At 38.2% G+C, this 20,978-nt stretch overlaps 3 protein-coding genes across 3 annotated transcripts in view; all 3 read left to right on the top strand.

Annotated features, from left to right (window-relative positions):
- Neto (Neuropilin and tolloid-like) overlaps positions 1 to 4,791 on the top strand; it is a 68,244-nt gene extending 63,453 nt beyond the window's left edge. The window contains exons 11-13 of the mRNA XM_068302697.1: positions 1,174 to 1,256; positions 2,017 to 2,319; positions 3,371 to 4,791. Coding sequence (XP_068158798.1) covers positions 1,174 to 1,256; positions 2,017 to 2,319; positions 3,371 to 4,121 — 1,137 coding nt within the window. The 3' untranslated portion in view covers positions 4,122 to 4,791. The remainder of the gene's footprint in view (positions 1 to 1,173; positions 1,257 to 2,016; positions 2,320 to 3,370) is intronic.
- A 4,390-nt stretch (positions 4,792 to 9,181) lies between these two features.
- Positions 9,182 to 10,034, top strand: LOC137584786 (uncharacterized). The gene is made up of 3 exons (XM_068300350.1): positions 9,182 to 9,651; positions 9,723 to 9,895; positions 9,952 to 10,034. Exons 1-3 carry the CDS (start codon positions 9,182 to 9,184, stop codon positions 10,032 to 10,034), a joined length of 726 nt encoding a protein of 241 aa, XP_068156451.1.
- Positions 10,035 to 14,923: 4,889 nt separating this feature from the next.
- On the top strand, positions 14,924 to 15,967 carry LOC137584775 (uncharacterized). The gene is made up of 4 exons (XM_068300339.1): positions 14,924 to 15,279; positions 15,351 to 15,520; positions 15,582 to 15,736; positions 15,809 to 15,967. Exons 1-4 carry the CDS (start codon positions 14,924 to 14,926, stop codon positions 15,965 to 15,967), a joined length of 840 nt encoding a protein of 279 aa, XP_068156440.1.
- The last annotated feature ends 5,011 nt before the right edge of the window (positions 15,968 to 20,978 follow it).

The following is a 20,978-nucleotide window of genomic DNA, read 5'->3' as shown; positions in this document are numbered from 1 at the left end:
TATCAATGCATTTACTCAAAGTTAAGAGATAGCTACATTTATTACACACACACACACACACAGTGACAACTTGAATGCCAAGTCATTGAAAAGGTTCTCAAAACTGTCAGTCTCTTGACAGATTATCCTTTTCAAAACAAAGGACTTTGTTCCTTCAAGTTAGCATAGTCTGTCATGCTGCAAAAAGGTTAAGAAGAAGTCACTTGCACAGTGAATAAACTGTTGAAAGAGTTTCCCAAAAGAAACATATTTTAAACCCCATCTTGGCAATCCAATCCATTAGTCTTCCGCTTAGTATACTTATGGACAAACAAATTGGGAATTTCCATTTTTGATTTAACACCAAACACATTTACCAAATGAATGTAATAAGCATAATTTTAAGAATATACATATTTATTTATGTGAATGCATCTCAAGAAAATGCAATCAAAATCAAATTCTAAATGAAAATATAAACCAAATTACGCTTTGGCCATCAGACATGAAATTGAGAATGAAAGCAAGCGAATAAAAACTATAATGGACTCTATATATACCTACAATTTGTTCGTCATTTCTTATAATAATAATAATATAGTTATTTTTCTTCACTAACCAATCAAATGCTTAGTAATCGAGAAACTGATAGAATGAAAGAGAAGAAGAATAAACAAGAAAGGTGCATTTAATATTTGACTTATTTCATGCTATTATAAATTGTAATTTGGTCGACGACAGAGGATGGGTGAGGGCGTGGGCGTGGGAGTTTGCCCTTAAAAGTGGAATAGGTAAAAAGAAACTGGATACTTTACTATTCATACACTATATATATATTTGTGTGTATTTTTATTGCTATCCCCAATCGCCAAGTTTCCAGCTTCTGTTCAGCCAGGAGAGCCATGAGAGTGAGAGCAACATTTTTTAGCTTAATTTGTTTTTTTTTTTTTTTTTTTTTTTGATTATGGCCTTCGCTGTTCTTTACTTTTGTCCTCAACCTAACCAACTACTTATAATCCAGATGTGAAGCCAAAAGAAAGGCCACCTGAACAAATTTATTCTCTACCCTGATTGCTTCTTATTCTTCCTATGTATATATACATCACATACGTACATATATATTTTTGGTCGTTTTATTTGGTTTTGATTTTGCGCCCCATTGCATCGAGTATGATTCTTATTTTTCTTTTGCAGGAACATATACGTGAGTCCAAGGAGAGTAAACTTGATGAAATGGGTCGCCATTCGAAGGGTCGCTCCCGCGAGAATATATCAAGGTACGTAACATACACATATAAATCGATTTAAGATTCATTAAGCTGCATTGTGAACGCTTCAGTGATAAATTGAAATTCACCACCGCCAATTCAGATTATTAATGATGATTTCATGATAATGATGCGAAAAAAAAAACCAAGAGTGAGAGAGAAAGCGCAGCCAGACAAAACTCATTGAAAAGTTCTGAAAAATATGTTTAACAATTGCATCAAAAGACAAATAAAATAAGGGAATACAAATAAAAACCAACAACTTTAATACTGATTATATTTAAAGCCACCTGAATAAATAAAACTGCTTAGTTAAGAGATAATATAAAACCAGATTATTGGCAACAAAAATATATATATGAGATAATTCGTTAAATGCTTAACGCCTTTATTTTGTGACTGTTGTTAACTTTTTGTGGCATACTTCTCGGCTGTAGCGTCATGTTTGCTTTTTTCTGGCCAGTTTTTTAGCCGTTTCTGAAAACTAGCTGGAAACAGTTCAGTCTTGTAGTAGAAAATTACACATACGCCTAGTCTTACGTTGATATTGTGTCAACAGCTAATTTAAATGATATTAATCGATAGAGAAAGAAGTTAAAGTGTCAGCAAACTCTTACCTAATTCTGATAAATTTATAATCGTTTTAATTAGGCTTTGCCTCTTGTAGCAGAATTCTAATTGACTTTCGTAATTGGTGAGGTCTTAAATAACTTACAATTAATTGACCTCTTAACGCTCTTTTCCAATACCAAAAACGAAAAAACAACAGGCAAAAACATTCACAGACCTCATTACAAATACTCGATGACGTCTCGAATCGTTATTATCGCGAAGCCATACCCATGTCGACACAATCGAGCAAAGCCGATTTCAAGGAAAAGGAGCACAGCATTCTACGCCGTCATCCGGACATGGCCCAAACAAGTCTTAGTGGCAATGGTGGTGGTGGTGGTTGTGCCATCGACGATGGCGAATCATCCTCCACCACAACGGCCACGCACGAGATGATGACAAAGGCGGCCATGTCGTCAGTACCGGTTAATACCGCCTGTGATATGGGCTGTCAAACGAGGTGAGTCTCACTCACTCTTATGCTCCACATGTTCACTTTTTGCGTAAGAGTTTTGGTATTATGTGGATACGGAGCTAGACACAAGTTCCTGTTACCATTCCCGTTGCCGTTTCCCCACTCCCACTCCCACTCCCGCTCCCATTCCCAATTCTTGCAATTCCTTGTCGTTGTTAGCATATGCGTAGAGTCAAATAGATGTGCCAATTGCCGACAGAAAACACTGTGTAAAAACAATAACAATGTGGGTAAACGGGGGAAGTAGGCAGACGAAATGCCTGGATGCTGTCTCTGGTTCTCCTGATAGTGGGGACAGATTGAAGGCATGCGACAAAGCCGGCGCCTGGCTTGCTTCGCGTACATATAACGCAGCGCGACGCAACGCAACGAAACACAACACAAATCGATGCAAATATTTGTATTTGCATTTGTCTGTCTTTATTGGAGAGACATAGAGCAACATACTCGTACCATATACCATACTTAATATTGTATATTGAAGCAGGACAGTTTGATGGGGACAGTGGGGGGTGACAGGGGTGAATCGGGCGTGTAGGCAAAATGAACGACAATCCGTTCACATGACAAATAGTTGTAGTGTGTGCCCTTCTTAGTAATAGTCGCAGTCATTGTGAAAGCAGCAAAAATTTTACAATAAAGACTTGACAGTTTGAATGACATATGTAAATACACTGAGAAAATAAATTAAGGAATGGCACTGAATACCCGACTGAAAAGAAACCTAAATCCAACTGATTTAACAACTCATTTTTTTCTAGTGTATGTAGAAATGGAAATTTTACTCCATACAATCTTATTAAATCAATATCTATGCTGGCTTTACAGCTTTATAATAAAGATTGACAATTGATTGACAGCCTCTGTTCCTAGCAGCTTTCCCTCTACCACTCCCATCCCATCCCCTCCCCACTGTATATACATATGTATACCCTCAACCTTTGCCTAGACAAATATTTCGATACTCCTCACACGTTTTTTGTATCTACTCTCTCTCTCTCTCTCTCTCTCTCTCTTTCATTTTTGTGATCCACAGGGAATCACTATTTGCCAACAGCCCAGGCATTGGCGGAATGGGAGGAATAGGAGTGGGTAGGACAACATCACTAATGAGACAAAAGTCCAGCTCATCTTCACAGGGAAGCGGAGGAGCTGTTGGCTCAATGCCACCGCCGCCGCCGCGTTTCTTTTCGACATTTGGCTATGATCAGCAGGCATCATCGCCAACAGTTGGCCAAGTGTCGTTGCCGCAGGATACACCGCCGCCTCCGGGAGCGGCAACAATGCTGTTGGGCACCTTGCATCGTCGCAGCATGCAGCCGACGGCAACGGCAACGCCGCCGCCGCCGCTGCCGCCTTTGCAGCATCATTCACATCAAGAGGCCATGGAGCTAGAGGACCGGCACAGTGGTCATCAGCGTTCACACTATGGTCTCTTAGTGGCTCCAATGGGTAAGCCAGCGGTGTTGCCCCAGCAGGAGATGTGTCATCACCATCATCAGCATCAGCAGCAGCAGCAACAACAACAGCAACAGCAGCAGCGCTTGCATCATGGACATACGACGTTGCCCGCCCATCAGAGACTGCCAGCCATGAAGGCACAGGCGCAGGCTCATGCCCATGGACAGACACAGGCGCAGGGACAGGGACAGGGACAGGGTCATGGACCGAGCCCTGGACAGACAAACATTTTGTCCGGCAATAAGCAGCAAAAGAACGAGGAGTCTAAAGTATTCATCGACATACGGAATTCAGCGCCAGACGTGATTATCATGACGTCGCATTGACATTTAAGGATTGCCCGCCAATCAGCAACCGCAACAACAACAACAACAACATCCATGACCAAAAACAACGAAAAAGCGAACAACGAGAGGAACAACAGGAACTACGGCAACTGGAACAACAAGAGGACAATGGCCAACATATTAACCGCAGGCACCATTGTGCAACGACACCGTTGCATCGTGTCGCAATCAGACACGGAAAGGTCCTCGCCAGCAATTCCATGCATCCTTCGTCAATTCCACCGCACCGCCGCCACCATGCACACATCCTGTAAGCATTCAGCTGCATTTTTAATACCCAGCACAGAATCTGTGTCGATGGAATTGAGGGTATATTATTGAAGCAAAACTGCAAAGAATTTAACACATTGATGGAGAGTATCCTTAAAGTCGGTTCTTTATTTCTTCTTTCTTTCTGTTTGTGTTTGCCTTGATAGTTGAAAATCCCATAAAGATATGTACAGGAAATTGACAAAAAAAAAAAAGAACTCCTCAAAAAAGTATAAATTGTATTGAGAACCCTAATTTCAATTTAAACATGAAAACGAAATGAAAATGCATTCATTCAGTTACTTTCTGCTCACTCTTTCTCTCTCTCTTTCTCTCTCCCTCTCTGTCTGTCTTTGAAATTGATGTAAGGCAAAGAGAAATAAATAAATTTAATATATAATCATTAAGCGCCAACAGACATGAGGAAATTACGAAAACGAAATGAAAAATCATGTATGAAATGAAAATGTGGGGGGTGGGGGAGATGAGGACCGAGAAAACTCATTCATATGAACGTGAAAATCACTTAAAAACTATTTTCACGCAAATTGCTGTGGGAAAAAGGGGTGGGTTAGAGTCCAGGACGTGGGAGTTAACTTTGACTGAGACCACACAAGAGAGCACGTGCCTGTGATGGATGGACTTTGGACTGGTCTCGCGACTCATCGTCCACGTTTGTAATGCATGTAAATGAAGAAGTTTCAGATCTCTCCCCCCTCCCCCTGGAGGAAGATATAAAAAAAACAAAACAAGGACAACAAGAAAAATGAAAAATGTGGGGGAAAAACGAGGAATTGGCGGTAATGGTGGGTAGGGGTGAAACAGTCCAGCCGGACAACAATGTCCTGGTGCATGTTGTTCATACGACACGTTGTCAACGGTCTGCTTAGTGTCTGGCTGTGCCATTGTCGTCACTTCCCTTCTTTGTCTCTCCCTCTCGCGCTTTTCTTTACCCTATCTATCTATAAACGGTATGTGTGTGCGGTGCGTGTATATGTATTTGTGTGTGTGTGTGTGTGTGTGTGAAGGCTTTATCATTGTTTTTGGTGAAAACTTCACAGTGTCTTCTGTTTGCCAGCCTCTGCTGGAGCATGTCCAGAACCAGAACCAAAAGCCCTCCGACAAACCATCGCATGTGTGTGTGTGTGTGTAAAACTACAACTGGAACAGTTCTTGCAAATTCAACTGCAAAGGGGCTGGACAATGGCAAAGACCATTCCAAACTCAAACTCAAACCGAAAGCCAACCAAACCAAGCCACCATCTACTTGTTTGCTCTACATGACTAACTTAACAATTACATAATGCTGCAGATGAAACCAGTGTGGCGAGTAACTATTGGAGAGGCGACACATGTGCTACAACAAAGAGTATTAGGCTTTCACATTAAACACACACACACACACACCCACTCATATGTATGTGCATGTTTTCATCCTGAATTTTAACTTTTCATATATTCTTGCTCAATTTAAGACAACTTTATCTATTATTTGTTTATATTATTTTCGATTCGACCCGATTCGATATGTATCTTGATACAGGGACATCTTTTCTTTTGTGAATTCATTTCAAATATAGTTTTTGCCAAAAGAGAAAACTTTCTAGCCATTTGATTGACACACTTTTATGCATTAGTTAGAGCCGCATTGCGGTTTCATTTGATTGTCACACACACACACACACACACTCATACGCATCATAAATGATGCACACAGTTTCTTGGATTGGTATATCGCTTTTGGCAATTGAAAATCCATTTGTAATTCAATTGGTTAAATTAGCAAAAACCCAAGGATAGAAAAGAACCAGCAGTCATTCCCTTTTTCAACACTTTGCTTACAAACTTTGTCTGATAACTCTGTCAAGTTCTCTCAAATCTGTGGGCACACAATTAGCATGGTCATCCTAATGCAATGAGTCGGGGCAAAAAGTGTGAGTTTGGATGTCCCTCCCAGCCATGGGACGACAGGTTAAATATGGCCCTAGCTCCACACAGTTGTGCGTCAAAAAATGACAATGAAATTGATGATGATGATGATGATGAGCATGAGAATGATATGGATGATGAGGTGGTTAGATAAGACAAAGAAATCCAATTTGATTGATTGAATTGGAAGAGCAATGACAGCGATGAGTTGCCCGACTCGACCTCGGCAAAAGGAAAAAAATCTCTCTCGAGGTGATGGCGTTAAGCACACTTGCAATTCAGATTACATGAAACATTTTTGTGGCAAACTACTTGGTGGCAGGAAGAGGAAGAGTTCATTAGGATGATTAACACTTGACCCTTGTCATGAAAACTGAAAACCAAAAAGTCAAGTAGATGATTGTCACCGATTTGTTGGCCATGACACAGGGCAATCTTCAAACTAACAAAGAACTCATTATTAACATAAAAATATTAACAGAATTTTTCATTATTTATTCACCCACACACACACACACACACACACACACACACAGAGTATATAGTTTGTACATATATATATCTATTCTCACAATTTTATTTACTTTCAGTTTGGCATGAGTGTATAAAGTGGTAAAGGCGCTACTTGAATTTACAGTAAAAACAAAAGAAAACTCAAAACAAAAAGCAAGAGAAGAGTCATTAAAATAAAATTCAAAAGTTTAAAACTTAAAAAAAAAAAAAACAAAAACAAATAATGAATGTATAAAAAAGAGAGACAACAAAACTTTAGCAGTTTTGATGTTTATATACCCTAGAAAACTCATTTCTTTCTAAACAAATAAAACTTTATTTAATTGGCCAAGACAAAATACACTTTTTTTCTAAACATAGAAATGGACTAAATCAAAAAAAGGTTTTTAAATTTATTCACAAAAAGTTACTTTAACTTGTCATTTCTCAAGAATTTGGTGGATCATTTCTTAAGACTCTAACAAGGCTCTAACAACGTTTGGGCGATATTAATATGGACCTGGGAGGTCACACAGCCCCTTAAAGTATGCAGTAGGCTGTAAGAGCTCAACAAATTTCGTTCTAATATTTGCTTTGAGGTTCTAGAGCTTCTTCTATTGCCTCTTTTATGGGGCCCTTCCAGCCAAATAACACAAAAATCATTAACCAATTATAAATTTCTTAATACTCAATCTTATTTAATGGATATCGTATCATAAGCGATGTTTTCATTCTTAAATAATAAATAATTCGTTTAGCCTTCTTGTACATTACTTTAACTTTATTTTGGTCTTTGGGGGAAATTAGGCGAAAAACTTCTAACCAATTCGTTAACTTCTGAGGGTAGTTAAGAGGAAAAATGTATTGCATTTAAAGTTACTGCTACCTTTACTTCAATTCATTTGATTGGCTTCAGTATTTTGTGAGTATAACTAAATAATATTGGAAAATCGTTTTCAAATAAACTCTTATATGGCAATGAAAGCCCTATATATCTTTTTTAGATGGATCCCGATTAATCGATTCCTATTTTAGATACAAAGTATTTATCATAATCAACAACATTTCAAAACAAGTCCATCGAATTCTGAGGTCATTCAAAAAAACAATATATATATACATATACGTTATATTTGTATTTGATTTTGGCAAAAGGGGCATATCCAAAGCATCAGAGCTGCCAAAAGGATCCATTTAACAATGCTAACAAATAAATTGTAAATAAATAAATCGAAAAAATGAAATCAATTAGATATAAATATTTAAGGCTCATTCAGTTTTACTGTGGGCCTTTGTTTTCGATAAGCTTTTTTTACTTATTTAGATATACAATAATAATAAAAAAAATAAAAATACAAAAAAAAGATAAGAAAAATAACGAAATAAATTACCTATAAATTAATGATAATGATTGTTAAATCAGTTCAATTTCTGTTGGTTAATATAATAGACAACATTTTCATTTTGATATAAGTTTTCGTTGTCGTTTTCGTTTGTTCATCGTTTTAGATAAATTGTGTAAAAACTAAACCTAAACTAATAAGTGAAAAAATCTAAATGTAGATTTTTGAGAGAAAAATCTTAAAGTCAACTGAAAACAGAATTGCTAGTCGTAAGAATTAAACAATTATTTTTACATCTAAGGCAAAGCAAAGGTTTTTTGTGTTTTTTTTTTTTTTTTTTTTGTAATGAAATAATATTTCAAGTAAATGTAATTAGAAGCATAAGAAACGACTTTAAAAATTAAACTTACACTTTATACTATATGGAAACATTGTAAAACGATAATGAAATTTAAAATCTAACATTAAGCAAAATGAGTGTGTAAAAATAAAATGCGATCAAATTAAAATGTTGTTGTGCAAGTGAGACTAAATATTATTTGAAATAATTTTTTGGTGTTTGGGGATTTCAATTTTTAAGTTAGTAATGTATTTTGTGGGTAATTTTCTTAAATTTGTCGAATTTTCATTGATCATCCCAAAATTATGCTACATTTTGGCCCATTGCCCAGTGAAGCCCAAAAGTAAACTTCAAAAATACAATTCATAGACAAATCACGGAAATGGTAACAACATTTCAGATTAATTTGCAACGATTTGTTTATGTGTGACCCAATTCGATGGGCATCATTATCATCTACTCTACCCACCGACGACATCTGTCTCGTTCTGCGGCCCATAATTCTCCACTTTTAATTCTTCGGTCTCACAATGCAAAATGCAAATTTCACTTTTGTTTGGCGCACCAAAATTTATGCATTCAGCATACTGGTTGACAGATTTGTGGCATGGCCAAGACATTCGGCCATTGCCAGCCATATAAATGTAGAGTGTTCAGCGGGCCAGGGAGCGCAGTTCACAACCAGCATGCTTCCGGGTCACACTCAATTCCAGATCCAGGTCCAGCTCCTGCTTGTTCTCATGGTATTGGGTATTGCCCGAGGACAAAGGTTGCCGGCACGTCAGCTGCAGACTCCGAACTTCGATGGTGGTGAGAGCTTTGAACGATTCGAGAGTTTGGATTCCAATGAGATGAGGGAGGAACTAAAAAAACTATTGGCCGATCAATTGACCGATGCCTTTGCCCCATTGACAACTGGACAGCTGAGACGTCAGCCGGCCATTGTGGCACCCGGCTCATCAGCTGAAGCCTTGGCACGTTTTGCTGATGACTCCCGGTCATCCTCCTCATCGGAGGAAAACGAGCAGCAGCTGGAGCAGCAAGGGGGCGACTCAGGCGAAGAGGAAGCAGAAGAACCTGCCATAGTGGCACCCTCCTACAATCCCTGGCGCGACAACTTCTACGATCTAAACGAAGATGGCAGCTACGTCTATGGGTGAGTCAATCGGAATGATGGCCAGCAAAACATGGCAATAATCGTCCATTGTCTTATTTACATTCATCTAGTTACTCCCTACCGAATGGCGTCCGTCGTTGGGAACACGGTTACTATTCCGAGGAGCAGCATGGTCAAATTGTCGAAGGTTTCTACACCCAACCGCGTCTAACCTCCTCACATGACTTAACCTACGAGCTGCGATGCTATCGATCCGATATCAATGGCTATCATCCGTTTGAAGGTGAGTTCAAGTTCAATGAAGTTCATTGACCTATTACTTATTGCCTTGGATTTCAGTGAAATATCTCAAAAGTCCGCCGCGAGTGCAACGCGATGAGCAACTTGAAGTCGATTGTTTTCGAACACATCGAAAACGATAATCAATAATCGATCAGCCGATAACGAAAAGTCGTTCGGTTTATATACAATTAGAATTTTTTGTGCACGTGAAACCAAACAAGAAGAAAATCGTAAAGAAAACAAAAAAAATTAATAAATTTTCTAGACAAAATTTTGTTCACTTTAAAATTTGAAGAAATTATTGTTTATTAGAATTGAGAATTCTCTCAAATAACAAATGGAAAAGAAGGCGCAATATCGTAATCAAAATTGGCCCATGTCTGTGTCAGGGCAATAAATAAAGGCCAAGACAACAAAACGGAAACAAAAAATGTGGAAACTTTGTCTCAAATTCATTGAAGAATTTGTCATTATTTTTCAATTTAAGACAAGTAACTAACAACAAGTAAGTTGACTCGTCTGCTTGGATTTCAATCCATAGTAACTTTAACAAACACATTTTTTGGCTTTAATTTTCAAGTTTCTTAATTTCAATCTCTCTCTCTGTCTCTCTCTCTCTCTCTGGCTCTCTGCTTATTCTTCTGTCTCGCTTTTATTTTGTTCATCTGCGTCAAATTTAATTCAAATGGCATTTCGAAATACTTTTTATTTACTTTTATTGTCTTTGATACTTCTTGTTTCTGTTTCTGTTTCTGTTTCTGTTTCGGTTTTGTTTTCGGCTTTTTTGTTTTTTGGTTAAACGAGATTTGTATCTACAAATGTGTGTTGGCTTTCTGGCACTGTGTATGTGTGTGGGTGTGTGGGTGTGTGTGTAAGTGGTATTCCCACAGTTTTCAATTTTTGGCGATTTGTTGCGGCACTTAACGGTTGTTTGTTAGCTGTCATTGTTGTTGCTGATGAAGCGCCTTTGTGTGCTGCTCCCAGCCCTCCCCCTACGGAAGAAAACCAAACCAAACCAAAGATGGACCACACAACCAAGAGCCAAGAGAGCCAAGACTAGAGAATTATTTTTGCTTCATTTTTTCTTTTTGTTTTTCTTTTGCTTCCAACCAAAAAGTAAGAAAAAAATAAATAAAAGGGTTGAAGCCACATCCGCTGACATCCGCCAACATCCTCGGTTGATTTTGGCGAATTTGCCTAAATCAACATGGAGCAGCAGCCGAAAGAAGTTTCCTGGCACGAAAAGTAACATCATTTCAGTCTCTCCTTCTCCCTCTCTCTGTCTGTCTCTGTCAGCGTTTCAGTTGTCAGTCCTTTCAGTCTTCTTGTTGTGTGTTTGATTATTTGCATTTGTAGCGCGTGGCCCAAACAAATACCCACATAACAGAGACAAGAAAAATTAAGAGTACGTCACATTTATGTACAGATATATGTACATATATATAAGATCACGAATTTGAACTTTAAAGCGATATCTGTTTGCTTTTGCTGGACATGAATCAACCTCGAAGATACTTTACCTTGGGTAAATGCTTCAAAATATTGCTTAATGAAATATCTAATAACAGTTTCCTCATAGTCAGAAAAGTATCTTTTCCATGGTCGATCTGTCTCTCTCTCTCTCTCTCTCAGTCGTTTATCAAGTGCAGAGTTAAGGAAAATTGGTCTTGAATATCGAACTTAACACTTTTAGGGCTAAGATATTGTCCTTAACGAGGGGGATTCCCCTTATCTCCTCTCAATGAATCTGCCACCGCTAATCAAGTTCTAAGAAATGTTTATAAACATTGTTGGATACAATCTACAAATGTATCTAAACATTTTGTTGAGGGACTTTCTATTTCAACACTTAAATTGCATTTCATTTAAGTACATTTTTTACCCCTTAAAACCTATGTTTATACAGTATTTATGTTGGCCAAACATTCTTTGGTTCATAATTCATAAATTTCAATTCAGAGCCAATTAAAATTCATCAAATAAAAATTTTGTTACTTTTTGGACTTTTGTTGAGTTGAGTTTCTGCATATGAAATGAATGCCATCAATCGGTAACATTCATCCATGTCCTTTCGGATGCAAGGATAAACTATTCATAAGGTGACCCGAAGCTATGAGAGTTTTGAATCAATTTGATATAAGATTTAGGTTTATTACTGCAAACAGATGGCTCTGGTGTACTATGGTTAAGCAATTTAATGAAATTTCAATCAAAGTCAACAATATGAGCAGCATATTTGTAGGGTAAACAAGGATTGAAGTAGGTTTTGTTAACAAATTTACATACAGTCAGGAAGGGGCAAGAATGTTTTTTGGTTCAGCAGAAAGGCCAAATGTCACACAAGACATTGCGTATGTATGTGGTCAGAATAGTCTGTCTCTCTCTCTCTATCTCTCTATCTGTTTCTCTCATCTGTCCTTGACTTGGCTTCTTTTGCTGTGACACACATTTTGTCATCGACTCCTTCTGGCTTTCTGTCAAACGGAAAATCAAGTAGTAATCGACTTAAAATGAAACTTTTTCCGTACAGGCCGACAAAAGTTGCTGTCAAAAAAGACAGCATGCCTATAATTGAGCAATTTGCACCACAACAAGGATTGGGCAAAGGACATGGTATCTAGGACTAGGCCAGCAGCAACTCCTGCTCCTCCGCCTATTGCCCTTCAAACTGACTGTTTGGGAATGCGCAACATAGAAGTCAGACAAGACACCAAGGAAAGCAAAACAAAAAAAAAACTCATCTTATATAACCGAAATACTTAATCGAAACCGAGGCAATATAAATTCATGGCTTAGACAGCAGCAGCAGCAGCAGCTAAAGAAAGGCGGCATCAAGCGGTGGTGGAGGGCAGGGCAGGGAATTCCAGAAGTTGGGTAAAATAAAATATTGTGAAAAGCGAACACAAACAAGCTGAGTCGACCATTTTTTTCTGTTCTTCTTTTTGGCTTTCGACTCGAAACCTAAACAATATTTTATGCTTATATCGGTGCTAGCAAAATATTTATTAGTTTGTTCTCCTTATTGTCCCTTCTCCTGGTTGTTTCCTCTGTCCCTGCTGGCTTAGTTTTATTCCCTTTGGTTTTGGTGTCAACGGGATTTGCAACTGCAGTTTCTTCTTCTTCATTTTTTTTTGGTTTTTTGTTTTTGCCGCGAACATTTGTTGATAATTTTTATGATGGCTTTTGCTTCTTTCTCTCGCGATTTCGTCTCATTGGCATTTACATGAGAAGTGTTTTAACGTGAACGAAGACCAAGACTGAAAGTCAAAAATTGTATGCATCGATGCACCGTTAGTCCAATCTCAGAACATTCATATGTACATATATATATATATTTTTTATATACATTTATTATTAACAACTTCTCTCTGGAATGAAATGGAATTTCATCTCTCCTTCGATCGGTGTCATTTCTCTGGGAATTTCTCTGTTTAACCTTGTTGCGAGACAATTGTGTCATCTCAGACCCAAAAATAACGAATAAAATATCAAATAACCCATTTAAGCAGTGACAACTGTTGAATCCACCTTCCCACAAAGAGCCAATCGCCTTTGTAAGAAGTCTCCAAGTGAGAGAGACTTTATTTGTTAATGCCAATTGGAAACATTAATTAATTAATGTACATGGATCATCAATCATATACGTTAGAGAATCAAACAGCAAAATATTTGTGGGTAAACTATTAAGAAACAAGTTAACTTAGGATCGCAACGAAATTCGTATACCCTTAAACCAAATCAGAGATAAACCAAAAATAAAACTTGACTTTTTACAAAATTTACTGAAAATCTAAAGAATTAAAGGCACAAAAGAAAAGGATAACAGGAATCACAGAATGATGAACTAACTAACTAATTAGCAATACTAAAAGTTAGATAGAAGTAGTAGAATACACAACCAAAAACCAGCAAAAGGCTCAGCGAACTCTTGTTTGGAAAGGAACTTAACTACAATTTGCTTTTAGAAGAAACCAAACTAAATGAGTCTAAATAAAAGGCTAACTAGTTATCATGCCCAGTTAATATTAACCCAAATGAAGAATAATTTCATTTAAGTACTTGATCCGTCCTCCCTTTTAAGCTCCCTTTTAAGGTGAATCGATGCTGCTATTCAATTAACTAATCTTGAATTGCGTTTTTAGAAAAGATTAAAATAAATTTCATTTAAATTGAATTGACAACTTCAAAAGAACAAATTGTTGTGTTACACCCTTTTCAACTTGTTTCAAAATCGATAAACTCCTTCAATTCTAGTCGTTGTCAAGGACACTCACATGCAGACAGACAGACAGACAGTCAGTCAGTCAGACACACACAAGTGTTAAACAATTAAGCCATGGCCAGAAAAAAAAAAAAAAAAAAAAACATTTTCGACGCCTACGTCAAACCGAAATCAATGACCAGCCACACACACACACATACAAACACACAAAAGGCAAAGATGGGTCCTGTCGATAGCTGAATGTGAAACGATAATGATGACGATGATGGGGATGATGTTGCTACAGTTGCCTGGTCAATGAACCATGGCTGTGTACTTAAACTTCAACTTGGTCTTGACTGCGACTGCGACTGCGATTGGGTCTTTGGATCGTCTGCATCTGCTTTTGACACAATTTTGCTGCCCGTTGGCGGCGCAACAAACAACATTTTGTATGTATGTTTATAACAGAAACAAAAAAAAAACAAGGCACAAATCCCCAAGAGCAAGGTTCAGTAGGACCAACAATAAAAAACAAAAAAAAAAAAAAAAAACAAACTGTGCCTGTCAAAATCACAAAAGCAACCATGACAAAGACTTTGCATTTCTTTTCGCCGGTCAGAGGAGGGGTGTCAGAATGGAAGGGAAGGGGCAGGGGCATCTGTAGGGATTATTTGTGGTGAGTTCTTGAGCTTTCTTTTCGTCGATTTCTCCCCAGCCTTCCATTTCTTGGGATACTTCGATTTCGGGTGTACCCATATATAAGGCAACCGTTCAAGTCCATCAACTTCAATCAATTATTGAATATTCAAGACAAGACGCCACAGAATGCCGAGCTTAAGACTAAATCAATGTGTGCTTCTGGGCCTGATGCTTCTTTGCCTCCAGTGTCTTAATTTGCCCACCATTGAGGCACGTTGGACCATTCGTCCACGTCGGACCAGCACAACGACCAGCACTACGCCGAGAACACCACATAGAAGGACTACAATGAAAACAGATACAGATCGTCGCCATCAACTCATCCATCATTGGCCACCATTGGTGGCACCATCAGCTCCAGTTCCAGCACCAGCACCAGCTCCAGCTCCAGCTCCAATTCATCCACCATCGACAGACAACAGATTGATTACGCTAATCGATGCATACGATTATCGGCATGTAGATGGACGCTATGAATACAGGTCGGTTGAATTTTAAGATGGGTGAAAATTGCCCCCCTGTATTCAATTTGTTCTTCCTTCCTACACTCAAGATATGAACTAAGCAATGGAGATACACGTTATGAACGTGCTTATTGGCTGCCCATCGGCTACGAACGCTCTGTACTGGCCCGCACAGGTTACTACTCCATTCCCTTGCCCAACTCACAGTACTCGACTATTTTCTACACGGCCGATAATCGAGGCTACCGGGTGGATAAGCGTAAGTTGCTTTCGACTCGACTCAAACTGAACCATACAATTTAATGCCACACAAAATGCAGAAAAATTAACCAACACGCAACCGCTGCTGCCACGCAGCCTTGATGTGCCACTAGCCAAAGATCCGGCGGATTACGTACGCAACCAAAACGAGACCCAGTCAGAGCTAAAGACGGAGGCAGAGCAACATGTTGATGCCTTTCAAGTTAGAAATGAGGTTGGTCACAATGCATTGCACAGAGAACGAAAGAAATGGATAGAGATGAAAAATGCATTTAATTTTTTGCAGCTGCCAAACGAAGTTGAAAACGAAATTGAAACAGAAACTGAAACAGAAATGGTAACCGAAACCGAAACTCAGCCATCAACTGTAGCCGTAACAGAAGCCATGGATGGCTTTGCCAATGATGATGACGATGACGATGAGGATGTTGATGATTCGGTCTAGATGAGGATGTGCGGATGACTCTAGTATGTGTGTGTGTGTGTGTGTGTGTAAGTGTGAGTGTGCTAGCCTCACTTGCAGCAAATCAAATTGAAACAATTGCCACAAAAGCCTTAGAGCTAAAGCCTGGACACAGTTGAGTGAGCCTGTCAAGAAACGTTACAATTTTACTGTTTTCCCAAGCATCTCTTTTATCGCCACCTTTATCTCCCCCTCTCTCTCTCTCTCTCTCTTTCCTCCCCATGTGTGTGTGTGTGTGTGTGTGTGTGTGTGTGTGATCAATGTTGAAAGAAGGCCAAGTCAATGCATATCCCCAATTGCTCACATTACATTCACATTTTTATCCTCATCCGCATCCCCATCCACATCCGCTTCCGAATTCAATTTATATACAAATACCTACTCTGCTCCTTACGAAAGATATATAAATTTTCTGCATCAAATAAATTCACCATCATCAAAATATTTATTTCTATTTGTTTTTCTAAATTTAAAGAAACAATAACAATATCCCTTTCAGCAAGTGCATGAGCTCAATTCGACTTTCTCATTGAATTTCAAATGAAATTCAAAGCACCTTCCAATAAAATATATAAACCAACAAATTTAAAGTCTACTTAAAGGGGTGGAAATGAAAATTCCTTTCACTTCAGCTTCATTCGGATACTTTGGTGTAATGTATGTACCCCCTTTGTGGATTGTAGGGTATCCAGATTGTATTTATCAAAAGTGATTCAAATTGAATTTACCATCACGGAAATTAAATTGATCTATCTCTCTGTTAAGGCTGTCTCCGAAGTACTCATAAAAGTGGTGAGTGATGTAATCATCAGGTGATGTAAGTATTTCTGGCAATGTCTCCACCTGTATCTAGTTACACATCACAATCTACTAAGCAATTGTATAGCAATAGCAAGCTTAATCAACTTTAAAATCTACTCGTTTTCCAAGAAAACTCAATTGGGCCATCTCAGTTGAGTTAACAACGAAAATAGCTTTCTATTAATAGTTGGTTTATTTAAATTTAATATGACTAGAGTCTTTTAAAGTTTTTAATAGTACTTGGACCAATCTTAGACTCAACATCTTAAGCTAGCTTAAATTGTTGGTTAAAACAAAAGAAGCAAAGTTTAATTATTTATGCCAACTAATTGTACAATAATAACAAACTTACTTGAGCCATGGCGATTATTATATACCCTATGAATATACAGTGGTATCCACGACAATCTGAGCCGTTTTAGGAAACAAATTAGTAAGTTTTTTCTTAAACCACGAAAGAAAATTAAACGAATTTCCCAAAGAATGATATATTTTTCATCAAAATCTTACCTCCCTATGCCAGCTAACTACCAGCTTATACCTAAACAGGAAAGAAAAAGAGGGTAAGTAGTCTTTGAGGATAGAGCCAATATTAATTTTTGATTCTTGACCTATTCAAGGGAAATGGCAATAACAAGCTTCCATTTAGGTCAAAATGGTTTACATATTTATTGATTTACATAAAAATTATTTCCACTTTATCCAAAAGAAATGGATAACTGGTTTACATAGCTCAAACTCGAAGAGCACAAGCAAATTGGCAGCAACATTCATAAGATTTTTCTATTGCATCTTGGCTTTGGCTTTGGCTTTTCTTCTAATGTAAGAACAAGAAAGTCACCCCGTACCAGCTTCTTACCCAGGCATCTTTGTCTGGCTTTTTATATCTGGTCTGTCTGACTGTCTCACTGTCGCTCTGTCCTCTGTCTGACTATACTTAGTAGTGAAAACTGCGGCCATTCATTTTGCAACTAATCTAATGCGGGAATGCAATTTTCACATTTCCTTTTCCACCTCCCACTCAGACGTCCTATTCTTTGGCTTTTGAGTTTTATTTTCTTTTATTTACGTTTCGGGCCATGCCCATTTAATGAATGGCAAAGACATTGCCTCTCACACGAATGTGAATGAGTGTGAATGAATGCGATTGTGAATACGGGCTGAATGTGCAGCCAAGCAACTTGTGGTTCTAATTGGAAAAAAGAAGGAAAGGAGGCCATTTAAAGTGGCAAAGTATAAGGTACATATTCCTGAAGTGGGCCGAAATAGCTGAAACTCCTTTACATGTCTGAAATCTGTGCAAACAACTCGATTCCTTTGAAATCGCAACCATAAATTAAGTAATCAATCAATGAGGGACAGGGTAATCTCTGTTTTATAATAATCTGTTATGTTTTCAAGTGAATAGGCAAGAATGTTCTTTACCCCATTCAATTTGGTTTGTTTTTTTGTCCCTTAATGCCTTATAGAAATGAATGGGGAACGAGATGAGGGTTGAGACCCTTCGAAGCTTGTAAATTAAATTCTATTCTCCAAACCTCAAGCGTCCGTTATCAATTTGCAATTTGCACAAATTAATTTAAATGCAGGCCATAAATAAGTAAACACAATGGCTAAATAAATAAATAATATCTAATGGCAAATAATTGAAGTGGCCTAATGAAAAATGCAAGGCGAGTTGACAAATTGAAAGCCAAGGCTTAAATGGATCACTCTGAAACGTTTGCCGTACGTGTGTGACTATCTCCAACTCAATCTTTTCTCTTCTGCTTGTTTTTTTTTTTTTTTGTTTGGTGTTGGAATCCTCAAACAGTGACCCAATATAACCACACACACACACACACACACCCAATAAGTGGGTGTTTGGGAGAGTGACTGCGGCTTTTTCAACATTTATATTGGGGTTATCAAACCACACACACACACACACACACACAAAAGAAACCGAAAAAAAACTGATGAAGCAATAAATAATATATAAAAAAAGAAAAAAGAAAAGAAAGAAAGAAACCCATGTCGGGCAACGACCCGTCGAAATACCCTGCATTCATTATTCATTCCCACTCAGTTGTCAGTCGTCGCATCCCAACATCATTTACTTCCCTTATGCGTCTATTAGCAACAAATGGCTAGACGAATATGGATAGATCCAAAACATGCATATCGACATTTTGGTTATACCCTCCTATTCTATATGTACATGTGCTGGGTATGGAGGGGCAACCGAATTGGGGCCATGGAATTGGTATGCTTTTTGCTCTTGTTTCATTATTATTAATTTTGATTTTTTTGTTTCTCTTAAGGCTAAAGGATGAATTTCTTTTAGTAAACCGAGCACATACTTCCCATCATTCGAATGCCAAAAAAAAAAAGGGAGAAAACACACAAAATCTGTAGCAGGACATTGCTGGAACTATACGGGATTTCAACGGACAATTCTTACACTGAAAAACAAGACTTCAAAGGAGTTTCCGAATCGTTCGGCTTTTAAATGGTCTTTGGGAAGACCCATTAAGCCAAGTTAAACTCACTTTGGAATACTTTTTTTGTCCGAATCTTCGATTAATATAGGCTATAATAGCATTGACACGATCTTGTAATATATTTCTGGATAGTTAATTTCACCACGTAAGTTATTAGCTGCTTCATTCGGTGAAGCTCGTAGAGTATTTAGACGTCGATGGCCAAATTATAACTCAAAAAAAGCTTATGAAAATGTAGTCACTTATTTTTGTACAGTGCTCTCAACCCTTGATCGTTGGTCTACCGATTGTATCTCAAGTCATTTAGAGCCCTCCATGCCCATATGGACCCAACCCTTGAAAAGAAGATGCCCCAAATAGATGCAACATAAATATTTAGCATTCCGCAAAATACTATTTTGCCATTCCATCATATACATAGACATATGTATCTTATTATTTGTGTGTGTGTGTGTGTGTGTGCGGGTGTGTGTATCAGCAACAAAACACAATCTAATCTTGAGATTAATATTATGGCTTTACGTAAAAAGTAGAAGAGAGTAATAGGTTGCATAGTTGGCAAAGTGTTTTTTGTGTGTGTTTCAATTGAGTGCAGGAGGAGAAGTCTCTCGACCTCAGCTGGACTTGGACTTGGACATGGACACGGATACGGACAAGGACACCAAGGATACGGACATCACAGAGTCCATGGTGTAGTTAAAGTAGTTTTATTGGCGTTGGATTAGTTTTGCAAGACACAGCCAGTTTGTGGTCTAAATGTGAACAGATTTTTAGTAGTAATTGAGGGCAATTGTTTTTGGAATGGTGGGGGTGGGGGGAGGAGGGCATTAGGTTTGGGCTATTTAATGAATTTATTTATGCATGCATACCTTTGCCACCTGCCATCACTCCCCAAGCCCCTGCCCTTGCCCTTGCCCTAGCCCTTGTTCTTGCCTCTGTCTCTGCCTCTGGCTCTGCTCAGCATGCGGTATATGCATGTGGATGTTGTTTGTGTTGTTTTTGTTGTTGCTGTTTTTCTTCTTATTTTTTATAATTTATGCAAGACGCCAAACAAAATTCAGCTTAAGTTGCTTACAAATTGTTTTTGCGATGCTCGCAAAACAGAAAAACAAAAAAAAAAAACAAACAGAAAAATCTCTCTCAGTCTGAATCAGTTTTGTGAAGAGTTCCGCAAAAAAAAAAAAAAGAAGTATAAAAAAGTAAGCGACGTGATTTGATGGGAATTATTCCATGCCCCAAAATGCCTTTACCGCATGGCAGTCGAAAGAGAGTTAAGTTGAGTTGAGTCGAGTGAAGTGTCTCGGGCTTGGGCTTGGGTTTGGGTTTCGGTTTGGGGTTTTTGGGTTTGTCGAGGGAGTAGCCAAGAGACCACAGACCAGACCAGACCAGACCAGAACAGAACAGAACAGACCTGGCCACAAGTTCCAGACAACAAGTTGTATTTTAGCGAGACGAGAGTCACATCATGTCACGTAGGCAACGCACTCTACATGGACCATTCATACAAATTTTGTTTTATAAGCTACTTTAATACATTATTTGTATGTAAGTTTTGTTTTGTCTCTTTCATTCGATTCCTCTTCCCTCTCCCCCACAATTGCCGTGAGTTCTTTACCGAATGTTTATCTGTGTAAATGTATCTTTATCTCTATCTGTTTCTGTTTCTGTCTACCAGTTTCGTTTCGTTACGTTTCGTCTTGTTGTTCTTC

Source organism: Drosophila tropicalis, unplaced genomic scaffold, assembly GCF_018151085.1.
Source record: "Drosophila tropicalis isolate 14030-0801.00 unplaced genomic scaffold, ASM1815108v1 contig_158, whole genome shotgun sequence".
NCBI classification, from domain to species: domain Eukaryota; kingdom Metazoa; phylum Arthropoda; class Insecta; order Diptera; family Drosophilidae; genus Drosophila; species Drosophila tropicalis.
The sequence above is the reverse complement of the archived record's forward strand: the minus strand, read 5'-3'. Positions and strand labels throughout refer to the sequence as shown.

Coding starts and splice junctions, on each gene's coding strand:
- LOC137584775 (XM_068300339.1), top strand. CDS start 14,924: ATGCCGAGCTTAAGACTAAATCAATGTGTGCTTCTGGGCCTGATGCTT. Junction 15,280..15,350: donor GATGGACGCTATGAATACAG/GTCGGTTGAATT, acceptor CCTACACTCAAG/ATATGAACTAAGCAATGGAG. Junction 15,737..15,808: donor CCTTTCAAGTTAGAAATGAG/GTTGGTCACAAT, acceptor AATTTTTTGCAG/CTGCCAAACGAAGTTGAAAA.
- LOC137584786 (XM_068300350.1), top strand. CDS start 9,182: ATGCTTCCGGGTCACACTCAATTCCAGATCCAGGTCCAGCTCCTGCTT. Junction 9,652..9,722: donor GATGGCAGCTACGTCTATGG/GTGAGTCAATCG, acceptor ACATTCATCTAG/TTACTCCCTACCGAATGGCG. Junction 9,896..9,951: donor TGGCTATCATCCGTTTGAAG/GTGAGTTCAAGT, acceptor CTTGGATTTCAG/TGAAATATCTCAAAAGTCCG.